The sequence below is a fragment of the Pseudophryne corroboree genome, chromosome 6, assembly GCF_028390025.1.
Source record: "Pseudophryne corroboree isolate aPseCor3 chromosome 6, aPseCor3.hap2, whole genome shotgun sequence".
Taxonomy (NCBI): Eukaryota; Metazoa; Chordata; class Amphibia; order Anura; family Myobatrachidae; genus Pseudophryne; species Pseudophryne corroboree.
In genome coordinates this window covers 379,395,278-379,421,372 of record NC_086449.1, presented here as the reverse complement: position 1 = coordinate 379,421,372, position 26,095 = coordinate 379,395,278, and the positions used below count along the sequence as shown (strand labels likewise).

Here is a 26,095-nt window from a genome sequence, read left to right as displayed (position 1 = left end):
TTTTAGCGTACATCTCTGACCCAATATCACGGGCCAAGCTGTGAGAGGCAAAGGGGTCCGGGACTCATCCGTCCATGCGCTTTGGCAGGATCCCTCTGGTGGGTGTCCAGGCTGCTGGCTGCTTGTGTGGTATGTGGCTGGTGCTGCAGATACTCGTGAAGGGTCAGGCCGGGAGCAGACTGTTGGAGTTTCGGCTGCGCCCATCCCTGGTAGTGGCCATCTTGGATTTTGGTCAGGTGACTGCATATGCCAAGCAGCTGCTGGGAGGGGTCTGTGGACTCTGACAGCCAATGAATTGATGCCTGCAGGTATAAATCTGGCAGTCTTTATTACAGAAGTTGCCAGTGGAACATCTTACATAGCCTAGCTGTGTTGCTAGTTCTCTGTGCAGCAGCGCTCGTGTAGTATCCTGTGGCCTTCAAGCCTTCTAGTTGTAGAAGTTACCTATCCGCTCATTTTCTATAGTCTATCCACAGCTCCTGACAGTCTGAAATGCACATGGTTTTGCCCAACTGCTAACAAATTTACTGCTGTGATCAACTCTGAATTAGGCCCGTTGTCCACACAGTACACATTGGGTCTAATTCAGACCTGATCACTGCTGTGCATTTTCGCAGTGCGGCGCTGCATGCCAGACAGCCGACGGCCATCTCAGCCCTGCGATCACCAGTTAGTCCGGAGCTACCTTAAGTGCGACAAATAGCCGCATATACTTGCACAGGCTTGAGGGGCCAGTTTAATTGAAACTAATCCATAGTGTGTATATAGAATAATAAACTGCTTTCTCTAACGTCCTAGTGGATGCTGGGGACTCCGTCAGGACCATGGGGAATAGCGGCTCCGCAGGAGACAGGGCACAAAAAGTAAGCTTTTAGGATCACATGGTGTGTACTGGCTCCTCCCCCTATGACCCTCCTCCAAGCCTCAGTTAGGTTTTTGTGCCCGTCCGAGCAGGGTGCAATCTAGGTGGCTCTCATAAAGAGCTGCTTAGAAAAAGTTTTTTAGGTTTCTTATTTTCAGTGAGTCCTGCTGGCAACAGGCTCACTGCTACGAGGGACTTAGGGGAGAGAAGTGAACTCACCTGCGTGCAGGATGGATTTGCTTCTTAGGCTACTGGACACCATTAGCTCCAGAGGGATCGAACACAGGCCCAGCCATGGAGTCCGGTCCCGGAGCCGTGCCGCCGACCCCCCTTGCAGATGCCGAAGTTGAAGAGGTCCAGAGGTCCGGAAACAGGCGGCAGAAGACTTTTCAGTCTTCATAAGGTAGCGCACAGCACTGCAGCTGTGCGCCATTGTTGTCGGCACACTTCACACCAGCGGTCACTGAGGGTGCAGGGCGCTGGGGGGGGCGCCCTGGGCAGCAATGTATAATACCTTTTTCTATGGCTAAAATACATCACATATAGCCCTTGAGGCTATATGGATGTATTTAACCCCTGCCATATATCGCAAACTCCGGGAGAAGAGCCCGCCGTTTTAGGGGGCGGGGCCTATTCTCCTCAGCACACAGCGCCATTTTCCTGCTCAGCTCCGCTGTGAGGAAGGCTCCCAGGACTCTCCCCTGCACTGCACTACAGAAACAGGGTAAAACAGAGAAGGGGGGCATATTTTGGCGATATTTTTATATATTAAGCGCATATAACAGAAACAACACCTTTTAGGGTTGTTTATATACATTTTTATAGCGCTTTGGTGTGTGCTGGCAAACTCTCCCTCTGTCTCCCCAAAGGGCTAGTGGGGTCCTGTCTTCGATAAGAGCATTCCCTGTGTGTCTGCTGTGTGTCGGTACGTGTGTGTCGACATGTATGAGGACGATGTTGGTGTGGAGGCGGAGCAATTGCCGGTAATGGTGATGTCACCCCCTAGGGAGTCGACACCGGAATGGATGGCTTTAATTATGGAATTACGTGATAATGTTAGCACGCTGCAAAAGTCAGTTGACGACATGAGACGGCCGGAAAACCAGTTAGTACCTGTCCAAGCGTCTCAGGCACCGTCAGGGGCTGTAAAACGTCCCTTACCTCAGTCAGTCGACACAGGTACCGACACAGATGAATCTAGTGTCGACGGTGAAGAAAGAAACGTATTTTCCAATAGGGCCACACGTTATATGATCACGGCAATGAAGGAGGCTTTGCATATCTCTGATACTGCAGGTACCTCAAAGGGGGGTATTATGTGGGGTGTGAAAATACTACCTGTAGCTTTTCCAGAATCAGAGGAATTGAATGACGTGTGTGATGAAGCGTGGGTTAACCCCGATAGAAAACTGCTAATTTCAAAGAAGTTATTGGCATTATACCCTTTCCCACCAGAGGTTAGGGCGCGCTGGGAAACACCCCCTAGGGTGGATAAGGCGCTCACACGCTTATCAAAACAAGTGGCGTTACCGTCTCCTGATACGGCCGCCCTCAAGGATCCAGCTGATAGGAGGCTGGAAACTACCCTGAAGAGTATATACACACATACTGGTGTTATACTGCGACCAGCAATAGCCTCAGCCTGGATGTGCAGTGCTGGGGTGGTGTGGTCGGATTCCCTGACTGAAAATATTGATACCCTGGATAGGGACAGTATTTTATTGACTATAGAGCAATTAAAGGATGCTTTTCTTTATATGCGAGATGCTCAGAGGGATATTTGCACTCTGGCATCGAGAGTAAGTGCGATGTCCATATCTGCCAGAAGAAGTTTATGGACGCGACAGTGGTCAGGTGATGCGGATTCCAAACGGCATATGGAAGTATTGCCGTATAAAGGAGAGGAATTATTTGGGGTCGGTCTATCGGATCTGGTGGCCACGGCAACAGCCGGAAAATCCACTTTTTTACCTCAGGTCACCTCCCAACAGAAAAAGACACCGTCTTTTCAGCCGCAGTCCTTTCGTTCCTATAAGAACAAGCGGGCAAAAGGACAGTCATATTTGCCCAGAGGCAAAGGAAGGGGTAAGAGGGTGCAGCAAGCAACTACTTCCCACGAACAGAAGCCCTCCCCGGCTTCTACAAAGCCCTCAGCATGACGCTGGGGCTGTGCAAGCGGACTCAGGGGCGGTGGGGGGTCGACTAAAGATTTTCAGCACACAGTGGGCGCGCTCACAGGTGGACCCTTGGATCCTGCAGGTAGTATCTCAGGGTTACAAGTTGGAATTCGAAAAGTCTCCCCCTCGCCGGTTCCTAAAGTCTGCTTTACCAACGTCTCCCTCAGAAAGGGCGACGGTATTGGAAGCCATTCTCAAGCTGTATTCTCAGCAGGTGATAGTCAAGGTACCCCTCCTACAACAGGGAAAGGGGTATTATTCCACACTATTTGTGGTACCGAAGCCGGACGGTTCGGTAAGACCTATTCTAAATCTGAAATCCTTGAACCTGTACATACAGAAATTCAAGTTCAAGATGGAGTCACTCAGAGCAGTGATAGCGAATCTGGAAGAAGGGGACTTCATGGTGTCCCTGGACATAAAAGATGCTTATCTGCATGTCCCAATTTACCCTTCACACCAAGGGTATCTCAGGTTCGTGATACAAAACTGTCATTATCAGTTTCAAACGCTGCCGTTTGGTTTGTCCACGGCACCTCGGGTCTTTACCAAGGTAATGGCCGAAATGATGGTTCTTCTACGAAGAAAAGGCGTATTAATTATCCCTTACTTGGACGATCTCCTGATAAGGGCAAGGTCCAGAGAACAGCTGGAAGTCGGAGTAGCACTAACCCAAGTAGTGCTTCAACAACACGGGTGGATTCTGAATCTTCCAAAATCTCAATTGACCCCGACGACACGTCTGCTGTTCCTGGGAATGATTCTGGACACTGTTCAGAAAAAGGTGTTTCTCCCGGAGGAGAAAGCAAGGGAGTTATCCGAACTTGTCAGGAACCTCCTAAAACCAGGAAATGTGTCAGTACATCAATGCACAAGAGTCCTGGGAAAGATGGTGGCTTCTTACGAAGCAATTCCATTCGGCAGATTCCACGCACGAATATTTCAGTGGGATCTGCTGGACAAATGGTCCGGATCGCATCTGCACATGCATCAGCGGATAACACTGTCACCAAGAACAAGGGTGTCTCTTCTGTGGTGGTTGCAGAGTGCCCATCTGTTAGAGGGCCGCAGATTCGGCATACAGGACTGGGTCCTGGTGACTACGGATGCCAGCCTACGAGGCTGGGGAGCAGTCACACAGGGAAGAAACTTCCAGGGCGTGTGGTCGAACCTGGAGACGTCTCTTCACATAAATATACTGGAGCTAAGAGCGATTTACAATGCTCTAAGCCTGGCAAAACCGCTGCTTCAGGGTCAGCCGGTGTTGATCCAGTCGGACAACATCACGGCAGTCGCCCACGTAAACAGACAGGGCGGCACGAGAAGCAGAAGAGCAATGACAGAAGCTGCAAGGATTCTTCGCTGGGCGGAAAATCATGTCATAGCACTGTCAGCAGTGTTCATTCCGGGAGTGGACAACTGGGAAGCAGACTTCCTCAGCAGACACGACCTCCACCCGGGAGAGTGGGGACTTCATCCAGAAGTCTTCCACATGATTGTGAACCGTTGGGAAAAACCAAAGGTGGACATGATGGCGTCCCGCCTCAACAAGAAACTGGACAGATATTGCGTCAGGTCAAGAGACCCTCAGGCAATAGCTGTGGACGCTCTGGTAACACTGTGGGTGTACCAGTCCGTGTATGTGTTTCCTCCTCTGCCTCTCATACCAAAGGTACTGAGAATTATACGGCTACGGGGAGTAAGAACAATACTCGTGGCTCCGGATTGGCCGAGAAGGACTTGGTACCCGGAACTTCAAGAGATGCTCACGGAAGAGCCGTGGCCTCTACCGTTAAGAAGGGATCTGCTTCAGCAGGGACCTTGTATGTTCCAAGACTTACCGCGACTGCGTTTGACGGCATGGCGGTTGAATGCCGGATTCTAAAAGAAAAGGGCATTCCAGAGGAAGTTATTCCTACCTTGATTAAAGCCAGGAAGGAAGTGACCGCACAACATTATCACCGCATTTGGAGAAAATATGTTGCGTGGTGTGAGGCCAAGAAGGCCCCAACGGAGGAATTTCAATTGGGTCGATTCCTACATTTCCTGCAGGCAGGATTATCTATGGGCCTCAAATTGGGGTCTATTAAGGTTCAAATTTCGGCCTTATCGATTTTCTTCCAGAAAGAATTGGCTTCAGTGCCTGAAGTACAAACCTTTGTCAAAGGTGTACTACATATACAGCCCCCGATTGTGCCTCCAGTGGCACCGTGGGATCTCAACGTAGTTTTGGATTTTCTCAAATCCCATTGGTTTGAGCCGCTCAAATCGGTAGATTTGAAGTATCTTACATGGAAAGTAACCATGCTACTGGCCCTGGCTTCAGCCAGGAGAGTATCAGAGTTGGCGGCTTTATCGTACAAAAGCCCATATCTGATTTTCCATTCGGACAGGGCAGAACTGCGGACGCGTCCTCAGTTTCTGCCTAAGGTGGTTTCGGCTTTTCACTTGAACCAGCCTATTGTGGTGCCTGCGGCTACTAGCGACGTGGAGGACTCCAAGTTGCTGGACGTTGTCAGAGCATTGAAAATATATATTTCAAGGACGGCTGGAGTCAGAAAATCTGACTCGCTGTTTATCCTGTATGCACCCAACAAGATGGGTGCTCCTGCGTCTAAGCAGACGATTGCTCGTTGGATCTGTAGCACAATCCAACTTGCACATTCTGTGGCAGGTCTGCCACAGCCTAAATCTGTAAATGCCCACTCCACAAGGAAGGTGGGCTCATCTTGGGCGGCTGCCCGAGGGGTCTCGGCATTACAACTTTGCCGAGCAGCTACGTGGTCAGGGGAGAACACGTTTGTAAAATTTTACAAATTTGATACTCTGGCTAAGGAGGACCTGGAGTTCTCTCGTTCGGTGCTGCAGAGTCATCCGCACTCTCCCGCCCGTTTGGGAGCTTTGGTATAATCCCCATGGTCCTGACGGAGTCCCCAGCATCCACTAGGACGTTAGAGAAAATAAGAATTTACTTACCGATAATTCTATTTCTCATAGTCCGTAGTGGATGCTGGGCGCCCATCCCAAGTGCGGATTGTCTGCAATACTTGTACATAGTTATTGTTACAAAAATCGGGTTATTATTGTTGTGAGCCATCTTTTCAGAGGCTTCTTCGTTGTTATCATACTGTTAACTGGGTTCAAATCACAAGTTGTACGGTGTGATTGGTGTGGCTGGTATGAGTCTTACCCGGGATTCAAGATCCTTCCTTATTGTGTACGCTCGTCCGGGCACAGTACCTAACTGAGGCTTGGAGGAGGGTCATAGGGGGAGGAGCCAGTACACACCATGTGATCCTAAAAGCTTACTTTTTGTGCCCTGTCTCCTGCGGAGCCGCTATTCCCCATGGTCCTGACGGAGTCCCCAGCATCCACTACGGACTATGAGAAATAGAATTATCGGTAAGTAAATTCTTATTTTATCTTGCCACCAGGTAACGGCAATATTTTTTGAGTGATAGACTTCAGTGACCGTATTTTGGCTGGATGGATCCCACTGCATATTTGTGCTTGTAAAATGCAAATGTGTTGCTTTGGTAATCTGATAATCCAGACAATTTAAAATACTACCGCATGCAATGTACTTTCTTTCACACAAAGGAAAAGTACTCTACTTGGGAAATAGGTGACAATCGTGCCAGATAAAACATGAGGCACCATGCCATAGCAGCTGTGCTACACTATCTTCCAATTGAGGTGCTACTATTAGAACTCTTCTACGTCCATGTGTTCTATAAAAAAGTTTCTAAACTTAATATAGATGATGAAGAATATTTGTGAGATAAAAATGAACTGCTTTTATTTTCAGGGGGAACGAGGGAAAAGAGGCAAGAATGGGAACACTGGACCATCAGGTATCCCAGGTCTTCTTGGAAGAGAGGTAAAAAATAAAATGAAATGGTGCAGTTTATTTCCCAAGCCCTGTTTCAGTGAGAGCCGCTGTAATCTGTCGCTGATACTAACCTGACATCAACTATCAGTTTTTAAATATTTATTTCCTGACGTGTTTCAAAGCTGTCATGTGTAACATGTAAGCGTGATCAGCTACTTATACAGTAGCTGATCACGCAGCCATCATTATCGTTTTAATAGTACAGTATAGATACCCACCAGCTGTACCTTTTTGGCAGGTACACTACCTTTTTTTATGGTCTGTACCGATTTTTGACTCTCCAAATTTCCATTAAAAATATAGGAAAGGGGACGTGGCCACGCCCCCTTTACCCGTGACCACGCCCCCTTTCCTGATTTGTACCGCTTTTTATGTGTAAAATGTTGGAGGGTATGCAGTATAGTAAAACTACCTGTACACCACCCTTCTTATTTGCTTTGTAAATAGGACCTCATTCACAGTTGGCTGCTAATGCGGGCGAAGCACAGTTTGCATTGGCAAACTACGCACACGCAACGAGAGAAGGATGCATTCACAACTTGATCGACAGCGGAGTTTGTTAGGTGGGCAGCGACACTGCGTTTCGCAAGCGTGGCGGTCCGAATGGGGGCATGCTGGGAGCATGTTCAGGGCGGTGCTTGACGTCACACGCAACTGATTCAATTAAAAAAATGGCGGCGACCTGCCTGACAACACGAAAACAAGAAACAAATAATTCCAGCGCGTCACGACTGCCTAATTTATACAATATGGGTCATATGTGTTGAACTAAGCGGCTCTCAACTGGACAGTACTGACCTATCCACACAAAAAAATAATACAGAGGATAATAATTAATTATCAGAGAGCGCATATAGCTATTTAGCTCAAATTTATTGCATATATAGAATAATAAACATAAATAATGATGGATACAAATAATTATAAAAGTAAACACATGTACATAAAAAATATAAAATCAATAAAAATGCCCCCTGCTGCAGCGGATACCTGGACGCTAATCTTATGTCCAGATTTGTAGTACTTGGTATAATCTTGTTAACAATTAGAGAGTCCCGAACGGTATACCGTCCAATTTAAGAACACTTTGATGCCTGTTGTTTAAAATCAGCTGTAGATGTTTTTCACTTGTTAATAAAGGTCTCCTTGTGTATCTAATAGCAACAGGCTTCCCACTCCGTTAATTATTGCAGCTGAACGGCCAAGAACTTTAGATGCTTATGCTCCGGTATCTGTGTCAAAGTGACCTTTTCCATTCATTCTCACTGTGCTAATGGGCCATAATAGCAAATGTCCACTTTATACTCACAGCCAGGAGTATATCCTTTAATTGTCCGTGGACGGCCCCCGTTGTAGGTCTCAGTCACAGTTGCAGGGAAAGCACCTTTAGCGAGGTGCACCGGAGAGTCTCCACAGCCGATCAGCATGCAAACGGAAACGGCACCAAGAGGTATTGCTTAACCATAAGCCGCTGGTAGCAGGAGGGACACCGATCTGAAGTAAGCCCCGGTCCTTACGCGTTTCTCCGCCAATGTAAATGTGCGGTTTCGTCAGAGGAGATCCTCTGACGAAACCGCACATTTACATTGGCGGAGAAACGCGTAAGGACCGGGGCTTACTTCAGATCGGTGTCCCTCCTGCTACCAGCGGCTTATGGTTAAGCAATACCTCTTGGTGCCGTTTCCGTTTGCATGCTGATCGGCTGTGGAGACTCTCCGGTGCACCTCGCTAAAGGTGCTTTCCCTGCAACTGTGACTGAGACCTACAACGGGGGCCGTCCACGGACAATTAAAGGATATACTCCTGGCTGTGAGTATAAAGTGGACATTTGCTATTATGGCCCATTAGCACAGTGAGAATGAATGGAAAAGGTCACTTTGACACAGATACCGGAGCATAAGCATCTAAAGTTCTTGGCCGTTCAGCTGCAATAATTAACGGAGTGGGAAGCCTGTTGCTATTAGATACACAAGGAGACCTTTATTAACAAGTGAAAAACATCTACAGCTGATTTTAAACAACAGGCATCAAAGTGTTCTTAAATTGGACGGTATACCGTTCGGGACTCTCTAATTGTTAACAAGATTATACCAAGTACTACAAATCTGGACATAAGATTAGCGTCCAGGTATCCGCTGCAGCAGGGGGCATTTTTATTGATTTTATATTTTTTATGTACATGTGTTTACTTTTATAATTATTTGTATCCATCATTATTTATGTTTATTATTCTATATATGCAATAAATTTGAGCTAAATAGCTATATGCGCTCTCTGATAATTAATTATTATCCTCTGCCTGACAACACAGCTGCACTGGCTGGGATCAACCTTAATTTGATGCGTCCGCAATTTCATTGTGGATGCATCGTGAGGCAGAGCCACACACATGCTGGGCAGCCTTGCCTCGTGCTGGGCGGCCCCCAGGATATGAGGGCATGGATGCAGATCTTGCTGTGTATGCAGCGATTTACGCCCGTCTCTGTATAACCCCCATTATTTTTCCCAATTACTTCTCTTTCTTTTTTTTTTAAATCGGTCTCATCCATTTCTTTACTGGCATATTCTACCTAATGCCAAAGATATGATAAGTAGAGGGCAGAACCTGCAGTTGTTCTAGCAGCTTAGAAATATCCCACAATTCTGTGCTTTGAGAAGAGATTGGGAAACAGATGTTTATAGTTTTGAAGACTCAGGACTTGATTCAGAGGTGGTTGCAGTTGCAGCGTCTTTTGCTGCAACACAGCTGCACCTTTGTGCTAATGCCACAGCCGATGGGCATCCTACTGAGAAGCCCACTGGCTACAACGCTAATCCGTTGATGAGCGCACAAAGATGTACCATCTGACGTTGCACCATACTTAAAGGGGTACAAAATGTCCATCTGATTACGGCCGCCAGGGTCAGTACAGTCATTGGGGGTAATTCCAAGTTGATCGCAGCAGGAATTTTTTTAGCAGTTGGGCAAAACCATGTGCACTGCAGGGGGGGGCAGATATAACATGTGCAGAGAGAGATAGATTTGGGTGTGGTGAGTTCAATCTGCAATCTAAATTGCAGTGTAAAAATAAAGCAGCCAGTATTTACCCTGCACAGAAACAAAATAATCCACCCAAATCTAACTCTCTCTGCACATGTTATATCTGTCCCCCCTGCAGTGCACATGGGGGGTCATTCCGAGTTGTTCGCTCGCAAGCGGATTTTAGCAGATTTGCTCATGCTAAGCCGCCGCCTACTGGGAGTGAATCTTAGCAACTTAAAATTGCGAACGATGTATTCGCAATATTGCGATTACACACCTCGTAGCAGTTTCTGAGTAGCTTCAGACTTACTCGGCATCTGCGATCATTTCAGTGCTTGTCGTTCCTGGTTTGACGTCACAAACACACCCAGCGTTCGCCCAGACACTCCCCCGTTTCTCCGGCCACTCCTGCGTTTTTTCCGGAAACGGTAGCGTTTTTTCCCACACGCCCATAAAACGGCCTGTTTCCGCCCAGTAACACCCATTTCCTGTCAATCACATTACGATCGCCAGAACAATGAAAAAGCCGTTAGTAAAAATCCTAACTGCATAGCAAATTTACTTGGCGCAGTCGCAGTGCGGACATTGCGCAGGCGCATTAAGCGGAAAATCGCTGCGATGTGAAGATTTTTACCGAGTGAACAACTCGGAATGACCCCCCATGGTTTTGCCCAACTGCAAAAAAATTTCCTGCTGCGATCAACTTGGAATTACCCCCATTGACCGTGACACATGCCCGCGTATGGTAAGCCACACCCCTATTACCATAGAGGAACGCCTACCAAAGTTGTATGGATCTGCATGACTTAAGCCTCAGTGCAGTTTTATGCAAGCACGACAAACCCACTACATCTGAACTGCTTTTCCATTTAACCACAGTAATTGTAACGGTAGCTACATGTACCACAGAATGTTCTCCCATGCTGTCGCCATCTTAGGATGGTGATAGCAGATGCAGTGCTAAGAAAACAATACTTCGTTATTCTAAGAATTTTTATTGTTACTATTAGTTCGGCAATGAAAAAAATGAAATGATGTTAAGTTGAGAAGGAATCTGCAGCAGGAAGTCTGCGATGGAGCCTGTGTGACCCAGTGTGCTCAGTAGGGACACTGCCTGGCCAGCGCCGCTGTAAGTTACTGCTTACTGCAGTGTTACCAGGAAGCTCAGCCGCCCCAGAGAAACATGACTACAGGTTGAGTATCCCATATCCAAATATTCTGAAATATGGAATATTCCGAAATACGGAATTTTTTGAGTGAGACTGAGAAAGTGAAACCTTTGTTTTCTGATGGCTCACTGTACACAAACTTTGTTTAATACACAAAGTTATTAAAAATATTGTATTAAATTACCTTCAGGCTCTGTGTATAAGGTGTATATGAAACACAAATGAATTGTGTGAATGTACACACACTTTGTTTAATGCACAAAGTTATTAAAAATATTGTCTACAATTACCTTCAGGCTGTGTGTATAAGGTGTATATGAAACATTAATGTGTTCTGTGCTTAGACTTGGGTCCCATCACCATGATATCTCATCATTGTATGCAATTATTCCAAAATATGGAAAAATCCGATATCCAAAATACTTCTGGTCCCAAGCATTTTGGATAAGGGATACTCAACCTGTAATATATTCATAATTTCAAAATAGGATTTAAATATATTTCTCATGTGTAAACAGATTTCATTTACATACTTTATATGTAATATATTGAGACTTCCACATTATAAGCACTGCCTCATGTCCTTTTTACAGGGAAAGCAAGGACCACCAGGCATTAAGGGAGGGAAGGTGAGTATGTCCAATCATGAAATATATAACAGTCTTCTATCTACACTGCAACCTGAATATCCCACAATGTTATCACTTAAGGTGGGCACACACTATGCAATATATACTGGCCAATCTTGCGATCGGCATTGCATCACAATGACCATCGTATGGTATGTATGCCCCCCAAAATCCACACAATTCATCGATTGTAGAATTGGGTGGTCGTATCCACGGCAGATCTTGCAGTGTATACAGTGATGTCATATATCGTTACATCGTGATACTGGGATAACAGATAGCTGACATGTGTAACCAGCTTTAGATTCAAAGCATTTAGACAACATTGAACATTTGGTAGGTGAGGCTGAGTAGGATGCATATAAATAAAAAAAAATTAACAAACCTAGAAATAGTGTATTTTTGCCCTCCTCTCTGCAGCAGTAGCATATGCTATATTCACACATTACGGTCTTTTTTTTATACTTCAATATAAAGTATTCAAATACAGTATAAAATATAGAAAAGTAGTAATGTTCACAAAAATAAGTGAAAGGTGAATAGAAAAGAAAGAAATTAAAGTGTGATGAGATTCAGTAATGTCACAACTTTTACAGTGTTAAATTTATCATTTTATTATAACAATCTGCTCAAGCAGAAAACTTGCTATGAGACATATAATAGATATGTACTTTACTAGATGCTCACAATACGCATACCTCCCAACTGTTCCGATTTTCAATGGACAGTCCCGTTTTTCAGGCACTGTCCCAGCATCCCACCTGCGGGCCGCAGTGTCCCACGGTGTGAGGGGGTGAATTTGGGAGCCCCTGTCACTCCAGCAGTAAACATTTATCCACTGGGAGTGAGGGACTGGGCGCATGGCCAGCAGCTCACAGAGCACTGTGCATGCCTCCACAGTGACAGTAAATGGAAGGCGTGGTTCACGGATACGGCACTCCCACAGAGCCACGCCACCTTTTCAGAGCCCCGGATTCAGCCCACATTTTTTTGGAAGGTATGATATACGTAGTGTAGTGTATAATATATATATTGTTTATATAACAATGTAACATAAATATAACATATATGGGTGATTATGGTCATATGCACAGAATCAGCTTGTTCTGACATCAAAAGAGCTAATATTTTATGCGTGCAATGTCATACTATTGCATGAAGTGCCACCGGTGCAATGCAGTGGTAGGGGCCCATGGTTAACCATTAGGGAGTACCTGGCCTGGGCCTCTTGTTAAATATATATAGAAAAAACTGCTAGTGCATGCACAATTAAGTACCAGGTTAATAACAGGAATACACTGTTGAATATACACTATAGTTTTGTGCAGTATAATGTAAGGAGGTGGACTCATGGGCAGTGCGGCCCACCAGGGGTTTCCCCTGCATGCCTGTGGGCCAGTCTGGCCCTGTATGCATGCAGAATTCATATATTTATATAGTATGTCTGTATGATTCTCTGGCCATCCCATGGCTTAAAATATATCAGATCTTATAAGTTATAATGTAAATATGGATTTTTAATGTCTTTATTATTATTATTTTTTTTGGGGGGGGGGATATTTTCCTGTTGGTCTTCTATGTCTTTCTAATATTCAGCACATCTTCACTGTACATCAGGGCTGCCATCAGGATTGTGGGGCCCAAGATTGGCAAATAGACAGGGCTTCCCTGTCATGGTTTCCATGGGGAAAGTGTGTGTGTGTGTGTGGGGGGGGGGGGGGGGGAATGAGAGCAATACACGGAAATGGTAGAGAGAAACAGAAGAAATAAGCAGGAGAGATGAGGAATAGGGGGAGATGGGAGAAAGAGAGGAGGAATAAGGGGAGATGGGCGAGAGAGAGAAGGGTGGAATATGGGGAGACAGGCAAGAGAGAGGAGGAATAGGGTCAGACGGGAGAAAGAGAGGAGGAATAGGGGGCGATTAGAGAGAGAGGAGGAATAGGGAAGACGGGTGAGATAGAGAGAAGAGCACTAGGGGGGGGGGAGATTGGCGAGAGAGAGAGGAGGAATGAGGGAGGTTGGTGAGAGAGAAGAGGAAAAGGGGCAGACAGGAGAGTGAGGAAGAGGAATAGGGGCAGACGGGAGAAAGCGAAAGAGAGAAACTTGGGGGAAATGGGAGAGAGTGTGTGTGCGTGAGAGAGAGAATGAATATGGGGAAATGGGAGAGAGTTTGAGAGAGAGAGAGAGAGAGAGAGAGAGAGAGAGAGAGAGAGAGAGAGAGAGAATGAATATGGGGAAATGAAAGAGATAGAATAATTAGGGGGAAATGGAAGAGAGAGTGTGTGAGAGAGAATAAATAGGGGGAAATGAAAGAAAGAGAGTGTGTATGTGTGGGTGTGTGTGTGCGTGTGTGTGTGTGTGTGTGTGTGTGCGAGAGAGAAAGAGAATGAATGGGGGAAATGGAAGAGAGAGAGAGCGAGAGAGAGAACAGGGGGAAATTGAAGTGTGTGTGTGTGAGAGAGAAACAGAGAGGATAGGGGGAAATGGAAGAGTGTGTGTGTGTGTGTGTGTGTGTGTGTGCGCGCGTGTGTGTGTGTGTGCGTGTGTGCCAGAGAGAGAGAATGAATAGGGGGAAATGGAAAAGAGTGTGTGTGTAAGAGAGAGAGAGAGAGAATGAATGAATAGGGGGGAAATGAAAGTGAGTGTGTGTGAGAGTTGTATGTCACGCTATTAGTTGTAGGTCCAGAGAATCTTCATTTCATTTTGCGTTCACACTGCTGAGCATAAAAGGAGAGTATAGCAGGATACTGAACCAGTTCCTTCACTTGAAAACAGGGAATCCTATGTTAAACCATTAAGAAGTGGCACTGGTTAAGTAAAAGCTGTCTTTATATTACAATCTGTTATGGTGGGGATACGGTCATTAGGTCGACCACACTTAGGTCAACAGTCATTAGGTCGACCACTACTGGTCGACATGCATTAGGTCAACATAGTCACTAGGTCGACATGGGAAAAGGTCAACATGCGTTTTTCAATTTTTTTTTTACTTTTTCATACTTTACGATCCACGTGGACTACGATTAGGAATAGTAACCTATGCCGGGCGCAGCGGTAGCGGAGCAAGGCACCTTGCCTGATGCATGGCGAGCGAAGCAAGCCATGCGAGGGGACACGGTGCACTAATTGGGGTTCCCTATCACTTTATGAAGAAAACAACACAAAAAAGTAAAATAACTCATGTCGACCTTTTCCCATGTCGACCTAATAACCATGTCTAGCTAATGACCATGTCGACCTAATGCATGTCGACCAATAGTGGTCGACCTAATGACTGTTGACCTAAGTGTGGTCAACCTAATGACCCATACGCGTTATGGTGAAGGAGTGAGAAAACCTTCTAGGATTGTTAATGACAGTGGCTGCTCACTTTTTACGCATCTTAAACACTTAACACTTCTCAATCACAGTGCTGTAGAATTATTTGGCACCATTAAAATAAATAATAATAGTGGTCCTTAAAGGAGATGCAGTCGGGATCCCGAGAGTCAGAATACCGACCTCGGAATCCAGACAGAATCCCAACGGATCCCAAAGGTAAATACTGGGGTTGGGATTAGGATTAGGCACTAGGAGGAAGGTTAGGGTAAGGCTGTGGGAGAAGGTTAGAGTTAGACTGCAGGGGAGATGGTCTGGGTTAGGCTGCGGGAGGGGGAGATTAGGGGTAGGGTTATAGTACTTTCTGGGATACATTGAGATTCTGACATTAAAAGTTTACAATTTTTTTTTATTAATTTCAAGGAGTTAACATTTAATTAGCTATATTTTTGTCATTTATTGCCAGGGTGAAGGAATGGTGGGTGAGCCTGGTCCTCGAGGGCCTCGTGGTCTTCCAGGTGTCAGAGTAAGTAAACAGTTGAGAAAGGGAAATATATTTTTCCATTATAAGCAACAGCAATACAGCATCACATGTCATTCAGCGTCATTGACTTCACTATTATAGTGCTAAAATGCCTTACCCCACTCTCAGGCACAGCAGTACTATGTATTTACTAAAACAGACCCTTGAGCATACATGTCAGTGACATCTGGTCTGGGTTTCGGTGGCAAGCCAAATAGAAAGGCCCCCACAATGCATATTTTCCAGAGTGTCATAAGTTGTTAAAAAAGATTGTATGTGCATAGCTCTCAACATTTGTAATCTTCTAGTCGGGACTCCTGGCGCGGCGAAGCTGCGTGGCGCCGAAAAGGGTGCATGGCTTATTGTAAAGGGGGTGTGACTTTGCGTGGATGATGCGATTGCGAGCCACGCCTCCAATTTTTACAGTGGTGGCACGGCCAGTGCTCTGTGAGCTGCTGACCATGCCCCCAATATCTCTGTGACCAGTGAATAGACGCTGAGCGCATGGCGTCTACTCACCACTGCTCTGCTCTGAATTGAGCACAGCAGCGAGTGCAGGAGCCTACAACCCCCCCTCTTCCCCCCCTTTTCCCCACGGGACACTGCGGCCCGCGGGAGGGACAGCGGGACAGACCCAAAAAACGGGACTGTCCCACAAAAATCGAGACAGTTGGGAGGTATGTATATGTGAGATTTGTACAATGATACATAAATAAGTCTGAGCAGGAAGTTTTCTTTAGTGGTTGTATGCAAGGCAGTATTTAGTTTAGCCACAAGATGGAGACAGACATACACATTTAAAAGACATAGTAATCTTATATATATATTTTTTTTATTAAGTTGCTTACTGTATATAGCACCAGCATACAGTATTCCATTGTGCTTTACAGTTGAGATAAATTTTGGTGAATTTTGTATAAACCAATAACTAGAAATGTTTCCTTAAGTTATTATTTTCTTCTTTCTTTTAACCTTTTCGTTTCAATGACAGAATTCTATAAAATAAGTAGTATTTCAAATAGAACTACAATCAAGCTCTAATAGGGTAAATGGGATTGATGACGATTTGGTGACAAAATGTGAATATATTATTTCTGACCATGGGGGTCATTCCGAGTTGTTCGCTCGTTGCTGATTTTCGCTATACTGCGATTAGTCGCTTACTGCGCATGCGCAAGGTTCGCAGAGCGCATGCGCTTAATTATTTTACACAAAAGTTAGGTATTTTACTCACGGCATAACAAAGCTTCGTCCTGGTGATCGTAGTGTGATTGACAGGAAGTGGGTGTTTCTGGGCGGAAACTGGCCGTTTTCTGGGAGTGTGCGAAAAAACGCTGGCGTTTCTGGGAAAAACGCGGGAGTGTCTGAAGAAACGGGGGAGTGTCTGGGCGAACGCTGGGTGTGTTTGTGACGTCAAACCAGGAACGAAACTGAACTGATCGCAATGTAGGAGTGAGTCTCGAGCTACTCAGAAACTGCTAAGAAATTTCTATTCGCAATTCTGCTAACCTTTCGTTCGCAATTCTGCTAAGCTAAGATACACTCCCAGAGGGCGGCGGCTTAGCGTGTGCAATGCTGCTAAAAGCAGCTAGCGAGCGAACAACTCGGAATGAGGGCCCATATGCAGAGCTTCACATGCGTTCCAGTTGGCACCAGTAGCCTGTGTGTCTGGATTACGTCTGGCATTCATCACAGACACTTATATTCCTCTTCTGCCTATGTTGTAAAACATATTTTATGTGCAATAAAAGCATTAAATATTAGTCATCTGTTGAATCACAAAAACTTCTCATCCTCTCTAATACAGCAGAAATAACTGTCCACCTTGCACATGTATAAAACCAAAAAAAAAGAAATTTGCTTAAACACATGCACAAAACCAAAATCTTATACCCGAGCGATGCAGAAAACAGCTATCTGTTTCAGAGGATTGTTCATAAACATGCAATTAAAAGCGGTTTTGCTAGTGCTGGTGACCTTCACTATGATCTGTTATTATCACCTGCCCCTGACTACCTGCCAATAACACGTCTTTCACATGCATATATTAGTCTTTGTTCCCAGTCTGCAGTTGTGTGAACATGCCCTTACTATACATGGCTTATGTTGGAACTCCATCATCATGCACTGGTCCAACCATCTATGCACAAGCAGTAGGTGGCAGATACAAGCAAATCTGCATGGGTGCATGATCACGCTTCTGGACATCCACAGAGCAAATTCACTCTTGATATGCAAAACGGCTTAGTATTCTCTCCACATCAGTCCTGTGTGTTTTATTTTTTATAACATTATATAGAGGTAAAAGACAATATGGATATGTTTTGTTGACAGTCATAATGCTAACATAAGAATGTTGGCATGGCCATAGTTTTGACATGAAGCTAATCAACATGCTTAGAATGTCAACATTGACCAGGTTGACTTTCTTCAGGTTGACACTGATAAAATGTTGACATGATTAGAACATTCCTGTAGTCCAGCAGTGACTTAACTTGTCTGGCTGCTCCAGTGGTGTCTTCCAGTTTTGGCGGGCAGCTGACGGTGAGTTTCAACTGATCCTGTGGTAGCTATGGCAGTGAGTAACACTAACCCCTTATCCTATCCCCCTCCTGCAGCCCAACCTAACTTCTCTTCTCACAGTCTAAAGGGGGGTACTCACGGGAGAGATGTGTGCTGAGCGATCTTAACACAGACCGCTCAGTACACATCTCTCACCCCGCTCAGCACAGCGCGATGTGCTGAGCGAGGGGGAAAGCTGACGGGGGGCCGCTCACTTCACACAACGGTGAAGTGAGCGACCCGCTGGATTGAACCTGCATGCAGGCTCAATCTAGCATCGGCGATAGCGATGCGCGGGGCCGCGCATCGCTATCGCTGGAGGGCATACACACGGCAGATCCGCGCTTAAAATCTAAGCAATCTAGCAAGATTGCTTAGATTTTAAGCACGGATCTCTCCGTGTGTACCCTAGAGATGAGCGGGTTCGGTTTCTCTGAATCCGAACCCGCACGAACTTCATGTTTTTTTTCACGGGTCCGAGCGACTCGGATCTTCCCGCCTTGCTCGGTTAACCCGAGCGCGCCCGAACGTCATCATGACGCTGTCGGATTCTCGCGAGACTCGGATTCTATATAAGGAGCCGCGCGTCGCCGCCATTTTCACACGTGCATTGAGATTGATAGGGAGAGGACGTGGCTGGCGTCCTCTCCATTTAGATTAGGAGAGAGAGAGAGAGATTGACCTGAGGCTGATACTGTAGAAGAGAGTGTAGAGTTTAGTGACTGACCACAGTGACCACCAGCAGTGCAGTTGTTTTATTTAATATATCCGTTCTCTGCCTGAAAAAAACGGTACACACAGTGACTCAGTCACATACCATATCTGTGTGCACTGCTCAGCCCAGTGTGCTGCATGCCTGCATCATCTATGTATATATTATATATCTGACTGTGCTCAGCTCACACAGCTTATAATTGTGGGGGAGACTGGGGAGCACTGCAGTGCCAGTTATAGGTTATAGCAGGAGCCAGGAGTACAAGACAGTCACATACCATATCTGTGTGCACTGCTCAGCCCAGTGTGCTGCATCATCTATGTATATATTATATATCTGACTGTGCTCAGCTCACACAGCTTATAATTGTGGGGGAGACTGGGGAGCACTGCAGTGCCAGTTATAGGTTATAGCAGGAGCCAGGAGTACATATTATATTAAAATTAAACAGTGCACTGCACACTTTTGCTGCAGGAGTGCCACTGCCAGTGTGACTGACCAGTGACCTGACCACACTGACCACCAGTATAGTTAGTAGTATACTATATTGTGATTGCCTGAAAAAGTTAAACACTCGTCGTGTGACTTCACTTGTGTGGTGTTTTTTTTTTTATTCTATAAAAAACTCATTCTGCTGACAGACAGTGTCCAGCAGGTCCGTCATTATATAATATATATACCTGTCCGGCTGCAGTAGTGATATATATATATTTTTTATATCATTATTTATCATCCAGTCGCAGCAGACACAGTACGGTAGTTCACGGCTGTAGCTACCTCTGTGTCGGCACTCGGCAGTCCATCCATAATTGTATACCACCTACCCGTGGTTTTTTTTTCTTTCTTCTTTATACATACATACTACTACATCTCTTTATCAACCAGTCTATATTAGCAGCAGACACAGTACAGTACGGTAGTTCACGGCTGTGGCTACCTCTGTGTCGGCACTCGGCAGTCCGTCCATAATTGTATACCACCTAACCGTGGTTTTTTTTTCTTTCTTCTTTATACATACATACTACGACATCTCTTTATCAACCAGTCTATATTAGCAGCAGACACAGTACAGTACGGTAGTTCACGGCTGTGGCTACCTCTGTGTCGGCACTCGGCAGTCCGTCCATAATTGTATACCACCTAACCGTGGTTTTTTTTTCTTTCTTCTTCATACATACATACTACGACATCTCTTTATCAACCAGTCTATATTAGCAGCAGACACAGTACAGTACGGTAGTTCACGGCTGTGGCTACCTCTGTGTCGGCACTCGGCAGTCCGTCCATAATTGTATACCACCTAACCGTGGTTTTTTTTTCTTTCTTCTTTATACATACATACTACGACATCTCTTTATCAACCAGTCTATATTAGCAGCAGACACAGTACAGTACGGTAGTTCACGGCTGTGGCTACCTCTGTGTCGGCACTCGGCAGTCCGTCCATAATTGTATACCACCTACCCGTGGTTTTTTTTTCTTTCTTCTTTATACATACATACTACTACATCTCTTTATCAACCAGTCTATATTAGCAGCAGACACAGTACAGTACGGTAGTTCACGGCTGTGGCTACCTCTGTGTCAGCACTCGGCAGTCCGTCCATAATTGTATACCACCTAACCGTGGTTTTTTTTTCTTTCTTCTTTATACATACATACTACGACATCTCTTTATCAACCAGTCTATATTAGCAGCAGACACAGTACAGTACGGTAGTTCACGGCTGTGGCTACCTCTGTGTCGGCACTCGGCAGTCCGTCCATAATTGTATACCACCTACCCGTGGTTTTTTTTTCTTTCTTCTTCATACATACATACTACGACATCTCTTTATCAACCAGTCTATATTAGCAGCAGACACAGTACAGTACGGTAGTTCACGGCTGTGGCTACCTCTGTGTCGGCACTCGGCAGTCCGTCCATAATTGTATACCACCTAACCGTGGTTTTTTTTTCTTTCTTCTTCATACATACATACTACGACATCTCTTTATCAACCAGTCTATATTAGCAGCAGACACAGTACAGTACGGTAGTTCACGGCTGTGGCTACCTCTGTGTCGGCACTCGGCAGTCCGTCCATAATTGTATACTAGTATCCATCCATCTCCATTGTTTACCTGAGGTGCCTTTTAGTTGTGCCTATTAAAATATGGAGAACAAAAATGTTGAGGTTCCAAAATTAGGGAAAGATCAAGATCCACTTCCACCTCGTGCTGAAGCTGCTGCCACTAGTCATGGCCGAGACGATGAAATGCCAGCAACGTCGTCTGCCAAGGCCGATGCCCAATGTCATAGTACAGAGCATGTCAAATCCAAAACACCAAATATCAGTAAAAAAAGGACTCCAAAACCTAAAATAAAATTGTCGGAGGAGAAGCGTAAACTTGCCAATATGCCATTTACCACACGGAGTGGCAAGGAACGGCTGAGGCCCTGGCCTATGTTCATGGCTAGTGGTTCAGCTTCACATGAGGATGGAAGCACTCAGCCTCTCGCTAGAAAAATGAAAAGACTCAAGCTGGCAAAAGCACAGCAAAGAACTGTGCATTCTTCGAAATCCCAAATCCACAAGGAGAGTCCAATTGTGTCGGTTGCGATGCCTGACCTTCCCAACACTGGACGTGAAGAGCATGCGCCTTCCACCATTTGCACGCCCCCTGCAAGTGCTGGAAGGAGCACCCGCAGTCCAGTTCCTGATAGTCAGATTGAAGATGTCAGTGTTGAAGTACACCAGGATGAGGAGGATATGGGTGTTGCTGGCGCTGGGGAGGAAATTGACCAGGAGGATTCTGATGGTGAGGTGGTTTGTTTAAGTCAGGCACCCGGGGAGACACCTGTTGTCGGTGGGAGGAATATGGCCGTTGACATGCCAGGTGAAAATACCAAAAAAATCAGCTCTTCGGTGTGGAGGTATTTCAACAGAAATGCGGACAACAGGTGTCAAGCCGTGTGTTCCCTTTGTCAAGCTGTAATAAGTAGGGGTAAGGACGTTAACCACCTTGGAACATCCTCCCTTATACGTCACCTGCAGCGCATTCATAATAAGACAGTGACAAGTTCAAAAACTTTGGGTGACAGCGGAAGCAGTCCACTGACCAGTAAATCCCTTCCTCTTGTAACCAAGCTCACGCAAACCACCCCGCCAACTCCCTCAGTGTCAATTTCCTCCTTCCCCAGGAATGCCAATAGTCCTGCAGGCCATGTCACTGGCAATTCTGACGATTCCTCTCCTGCCTGGGATTCCTCCGATGCATCCTTGCGTGTAACGCCTACTGCTGCTGGCGCTGCTGTTGTTGCTGCTGGGAGTCGATGGTCATCCCAGAGGGGAAGTCGTAAGCCCACTTGTACTACTTCCAGTAAGCAATTGACTGTTCAACAGTCCTTTGCGAGGAAGATGAAATATCACAGCAGTCATCCTGCTGCAAAGCGGATAACTGAGGCCTTGACAACTATGTTGTTGTTAGACGTGCGTCCGGTATCCGCCGTTAGTTCACAGGGAACTAGACAATTTATTGAGGCAGTGTGCCCCCGTTACCAAATACCATCTAGGTTCCACTTCTCTAGGCAGGCGATACCGAGAATGTACACGGACGTCAGAAAAAGACTCACCAGTGTCCTAAAAAATGCAGTTGTACCCAATGTCCACTTAACCACGGACATGTGGACAAGTGGAGCAGGGCAGGGTCAGGACTATATGACTGTGACAGCCCACTGGGTAGATGTATGGACTCCCGCCGCAAGAACAGCAGCGGCGGCACCAGTAGCAGCATCTCGCAAACGCCAACTCTTTCCTAGGCAGGCTACGCTTTGTATCACCGGTTTCCAGAATACGCACACAGCTGAAAACCTCTTACGGCAACTGAGGAAGATGATCGCGGAATGGCTTACCCCAATTGGACTCTCCTGTGGATTTGTGGCATCGGACAACGCCAGCAATATTGTGTGTGCATTAAATATGGGCAAATTCCAGCACGTCCCATGTTTTGCACATACCTTGAATTTGGTGGTGCAGAATTATTTAAAAAACGACAGGGGCGTGCAAGAGATGCTGTCGGTGGCCAGAAAAATTGCGGGACACTTTCGGCGTACAGGCACCACGTACAGAAGACTGGAGCACCACCAAAAACTACTGAACCTGCCCTGCCATCATCTGAAGCAAGAAGTGGTAACGAGGTGGAATTCAACCCTCTATATGCTTCAGAGGTTGGAGGAGCAGCAAAAGGCCATTCAAGCCTATACAATTGAGCACGATATAGGAGGTGGAATGCACCTGTCTCAAGCGCAGTGGAGAATGATTTCAACGTTGTGCAAGGTTCTGATGCCCTTTGAACTTGCCACACGTGAAGTCAGTTCAGACACTGCCAGCCTGAGTCAGGTCATTCCCCTCATCAGGCTTTTGCAGAAGAAGCTGGAGACATTGAAGGAGGAGCTAACACGGAGCGATTCCGCTAGGCATGTGGGACTTGTGGATGGAGCCCTTAATTCGCTTAACAAGGATTCACGGGTGGTCAATCTGTTGAAATCAGAGCACTACATTTTGGCCACCGTGCTCGATCCTAGATTTAAAGCCTACCTTGGATCTCTCTTTCCGGCAGACACAAGTCTGCTGGGGTTGAAAGACCTGCTGGTGAGAAAATTGTCAAGTCAAGCGGAACGCGACCTGTCAACATCTCCTCCTTCACATTCTCCCGCAACTGGGGGTGCGAGGAAAAGGCTCAGAATTCCGAGCCCACCCGCTGGCGGTGATGCAGGGCAGTCTGGAGCGACTGCTGATGCTGACATCTGGTCCGGACTGAAGGACCTGACAACGATTACGGACATGTCGTCTACTGTCACTGCATATGATTCTCTCACCATTGAAAGAATGGTGGAGGATTATATGAGTGACCGCATCCAAGTAGGCACGTCACACAGTCCATACTTATACTGGCAGGAAAAAGAGGCAATTTGGAGGCCATTGCACAAACTGGCTTCATTCTACCTAAGTTGCCCTCCCACAAGTGTGTACTCCGAAAGAGTGTTTAGTGCCGCCGCTCACCTTGTCAGCAATCGGCGTACGAGGTTACATCCAGAAAATGTGGAGAAGATGATGTTCATTAAAATGAATTATAATCAATTCCTCCGCGGAGACATTGACCAGCAGCAATTGCCTCCATAAAGTACACAGGGAGCTGAGATGGTGGATTCCAGTGGGGACGAATTGATAATCTGTGAGGAGGGGGATGTACACGGTGATATATCGGAGGGTGATGATGAGGTGGACATCTTGCCTCTGTAGAGCCAGTTTGTGCAAGGAGAGATTAATTGCTTCTTTTTTGGGGGGGGTCCAAACCAACCCGTCATATCAGTCACAGTCGTGTGGCAGACCCTGTCACTGAAATGATGGGTTGGTTAAAGTGTGCATGTCCTGTTTTGTTTATACAACATAAGGGTGGGTGGGAGGGCCCAAGGACAATTCCATCTTGCACCTCTTTTTTCTTTTATTTTTCTTTGCGTCATGTGATGTTTGGGGAGGGTTTTTTGGAAGGGACATCCTGCGTGACACTGCAGTGCCACTCCTAAATGGGCCCGGTGTTTGTGTCGGCCACTAGGGTCGCTAATCTTACTCACACAGTCAGCTACCTCATTGCGCCTCTTTTTTTCTTTGCGTCATGTGCTGATTGGGGAGGGTTTTTTGGAAGGGACATCCTGCGTGACACTGCAGTGCCACTCCTAAATGGGCCCGGTGTTTGTGTCGGCCACTAGGGTCGCTTATCTTACTCACACAGTCAGCTACCTCATTGCGCCTCTTTTTTTCTTTGCGTCATGTGCTGATTGGGGAGGGTTTTTTGGAAGGGACATCCTGCGTGACACTGCAGTGCCACTCCTAGATGGGCCAGGTGTTTGTGTCGGCCACTAGTGTCGCTTAGCTTAGTCATCCAGCGACCTTGGTGCAAATTTTAGGACTAAAAATAATATTGTGAGGTGTGAGGTATTCAGAATAGACTGAAAATGAGTGGAAATTATGGTTTTTGAGGTTAATAATAATATGGGATCAAAATGACCCCCAAATTCTATGATTTAAGCTGTTTTTTAGTGTTTTTTTAAAAAAACACCCGAATCCAAAACACACCCGAATCCGACAAAAAAAATTCGGTGAGGTTTTGCCAAAACGCGGTCGAACCCAAAACACGGCCGCGGAACCGAACCCAAAACCAAAACACAAAACCCGAAAAATTTCAGGCGCTCATCTCTAGTGTACCCCCCTTAACCCCAACCCCTGCTTCTGTAACATAATCCTAACCCTCTGCTCCTGTAGCCTACCCCTAACCCTCTCCTCTCACAGCCTAACCCTAACCTCCCTTCTCACAGACTAACCCTACCCTCCCTTCCCACAACCTAACCCTCTGCTCCTGTAGCCTACCGCTAATCCTCTCCTCTCACAGCCTAACCCTAACCTTCCTTCTCACAGACTAACCCTAACCTCCCTTCCCACAACCTAACCCTCTGCTCTAACCATAACCTCCCCTCATTCAACAAGCCCTAACTATTGGTATTCTGAGAATGTTGGCATTTCTGCTGCGGGGTACACTGGGCTCCACAAGTCTGGACAATGGGGGTGTAGAGTAGGATCATGATCCGAGGCACCAACAGGCTCAAAGCTTTGACTGTTCCAAGAATGCACAGCGCCGCCTCCTATATCACCACGCCTCCCAACACAGGAGCTCAGTTTGTCAGTTGGTGCTGCAGTAAGCAGGCACTTAACAGAGGGGCTGCTCCAGGCAGCCCTGAGAAAAGCTTTTTATGAGGTAAAAAGTGAAGTCTTCAAGGGCAGCAGTGGTGGTAAATGTCTTGTGACATTCACTGCTGCAGCTCCAGCTCTCCCCAGCGGCGCTGTACACTCCCGAGCCCTGGTTGCCGGGTATCTACAGCGGAGGCTCCGGTTTTCTTCATGTTAGACACACACGGCTGGGGCTCTCCAGGATCGCGTGGCCGCACTTCGGGAGGTGGTAAGTGGGTCCCGCTCGCGGGACCCGGTCTTTATCGCGATCCGGCGCGGTTAGTGGGAGGCGGGCCGCGCATGCTGGCGGTGGACACTGTGGCAGTACAGGCGATCCCACTAGATCACCAGGGCATGGGCGCAGGTCAGGTTTTCTCTCTAAACCAATTCTTATATCGCCCACAGTACCCGGTGGTTTTGCCAGCAGAGGGGATAATTCTTAGACCTGAAGCCCCTCCC

General features: G+C 46.4%; 1 protein-coding gene across 1 annotated transcript in view; it reads left to right on the top strand.

Moving 5' to 3' along the window:
- LOC134934577 (collagen alpha-1(VII) chain-like) overlaps positions 1-26,095 on the top strand; it is an 817,258-nt gene that overhangs the window by 412,596 nt on the left and 378,567 nt on the right. Inside the window, exons 79-81 of the mRNA XM_063929986.1 lie at positions 6,848-6,919; positions 11,716-11,751; positions 15,536-15,595. Coding sequence (XP_063786056.1) covers positions 6,848-6,919; positions 11,716-11,751; positions 15,536-15,595 — 168 coding nt within the window. The remainder of the gene's footprint in view (positions 1-6,847; positions 6,920-11,715; positions 11,752-15,535; positions 15,596-26,095) is intronic.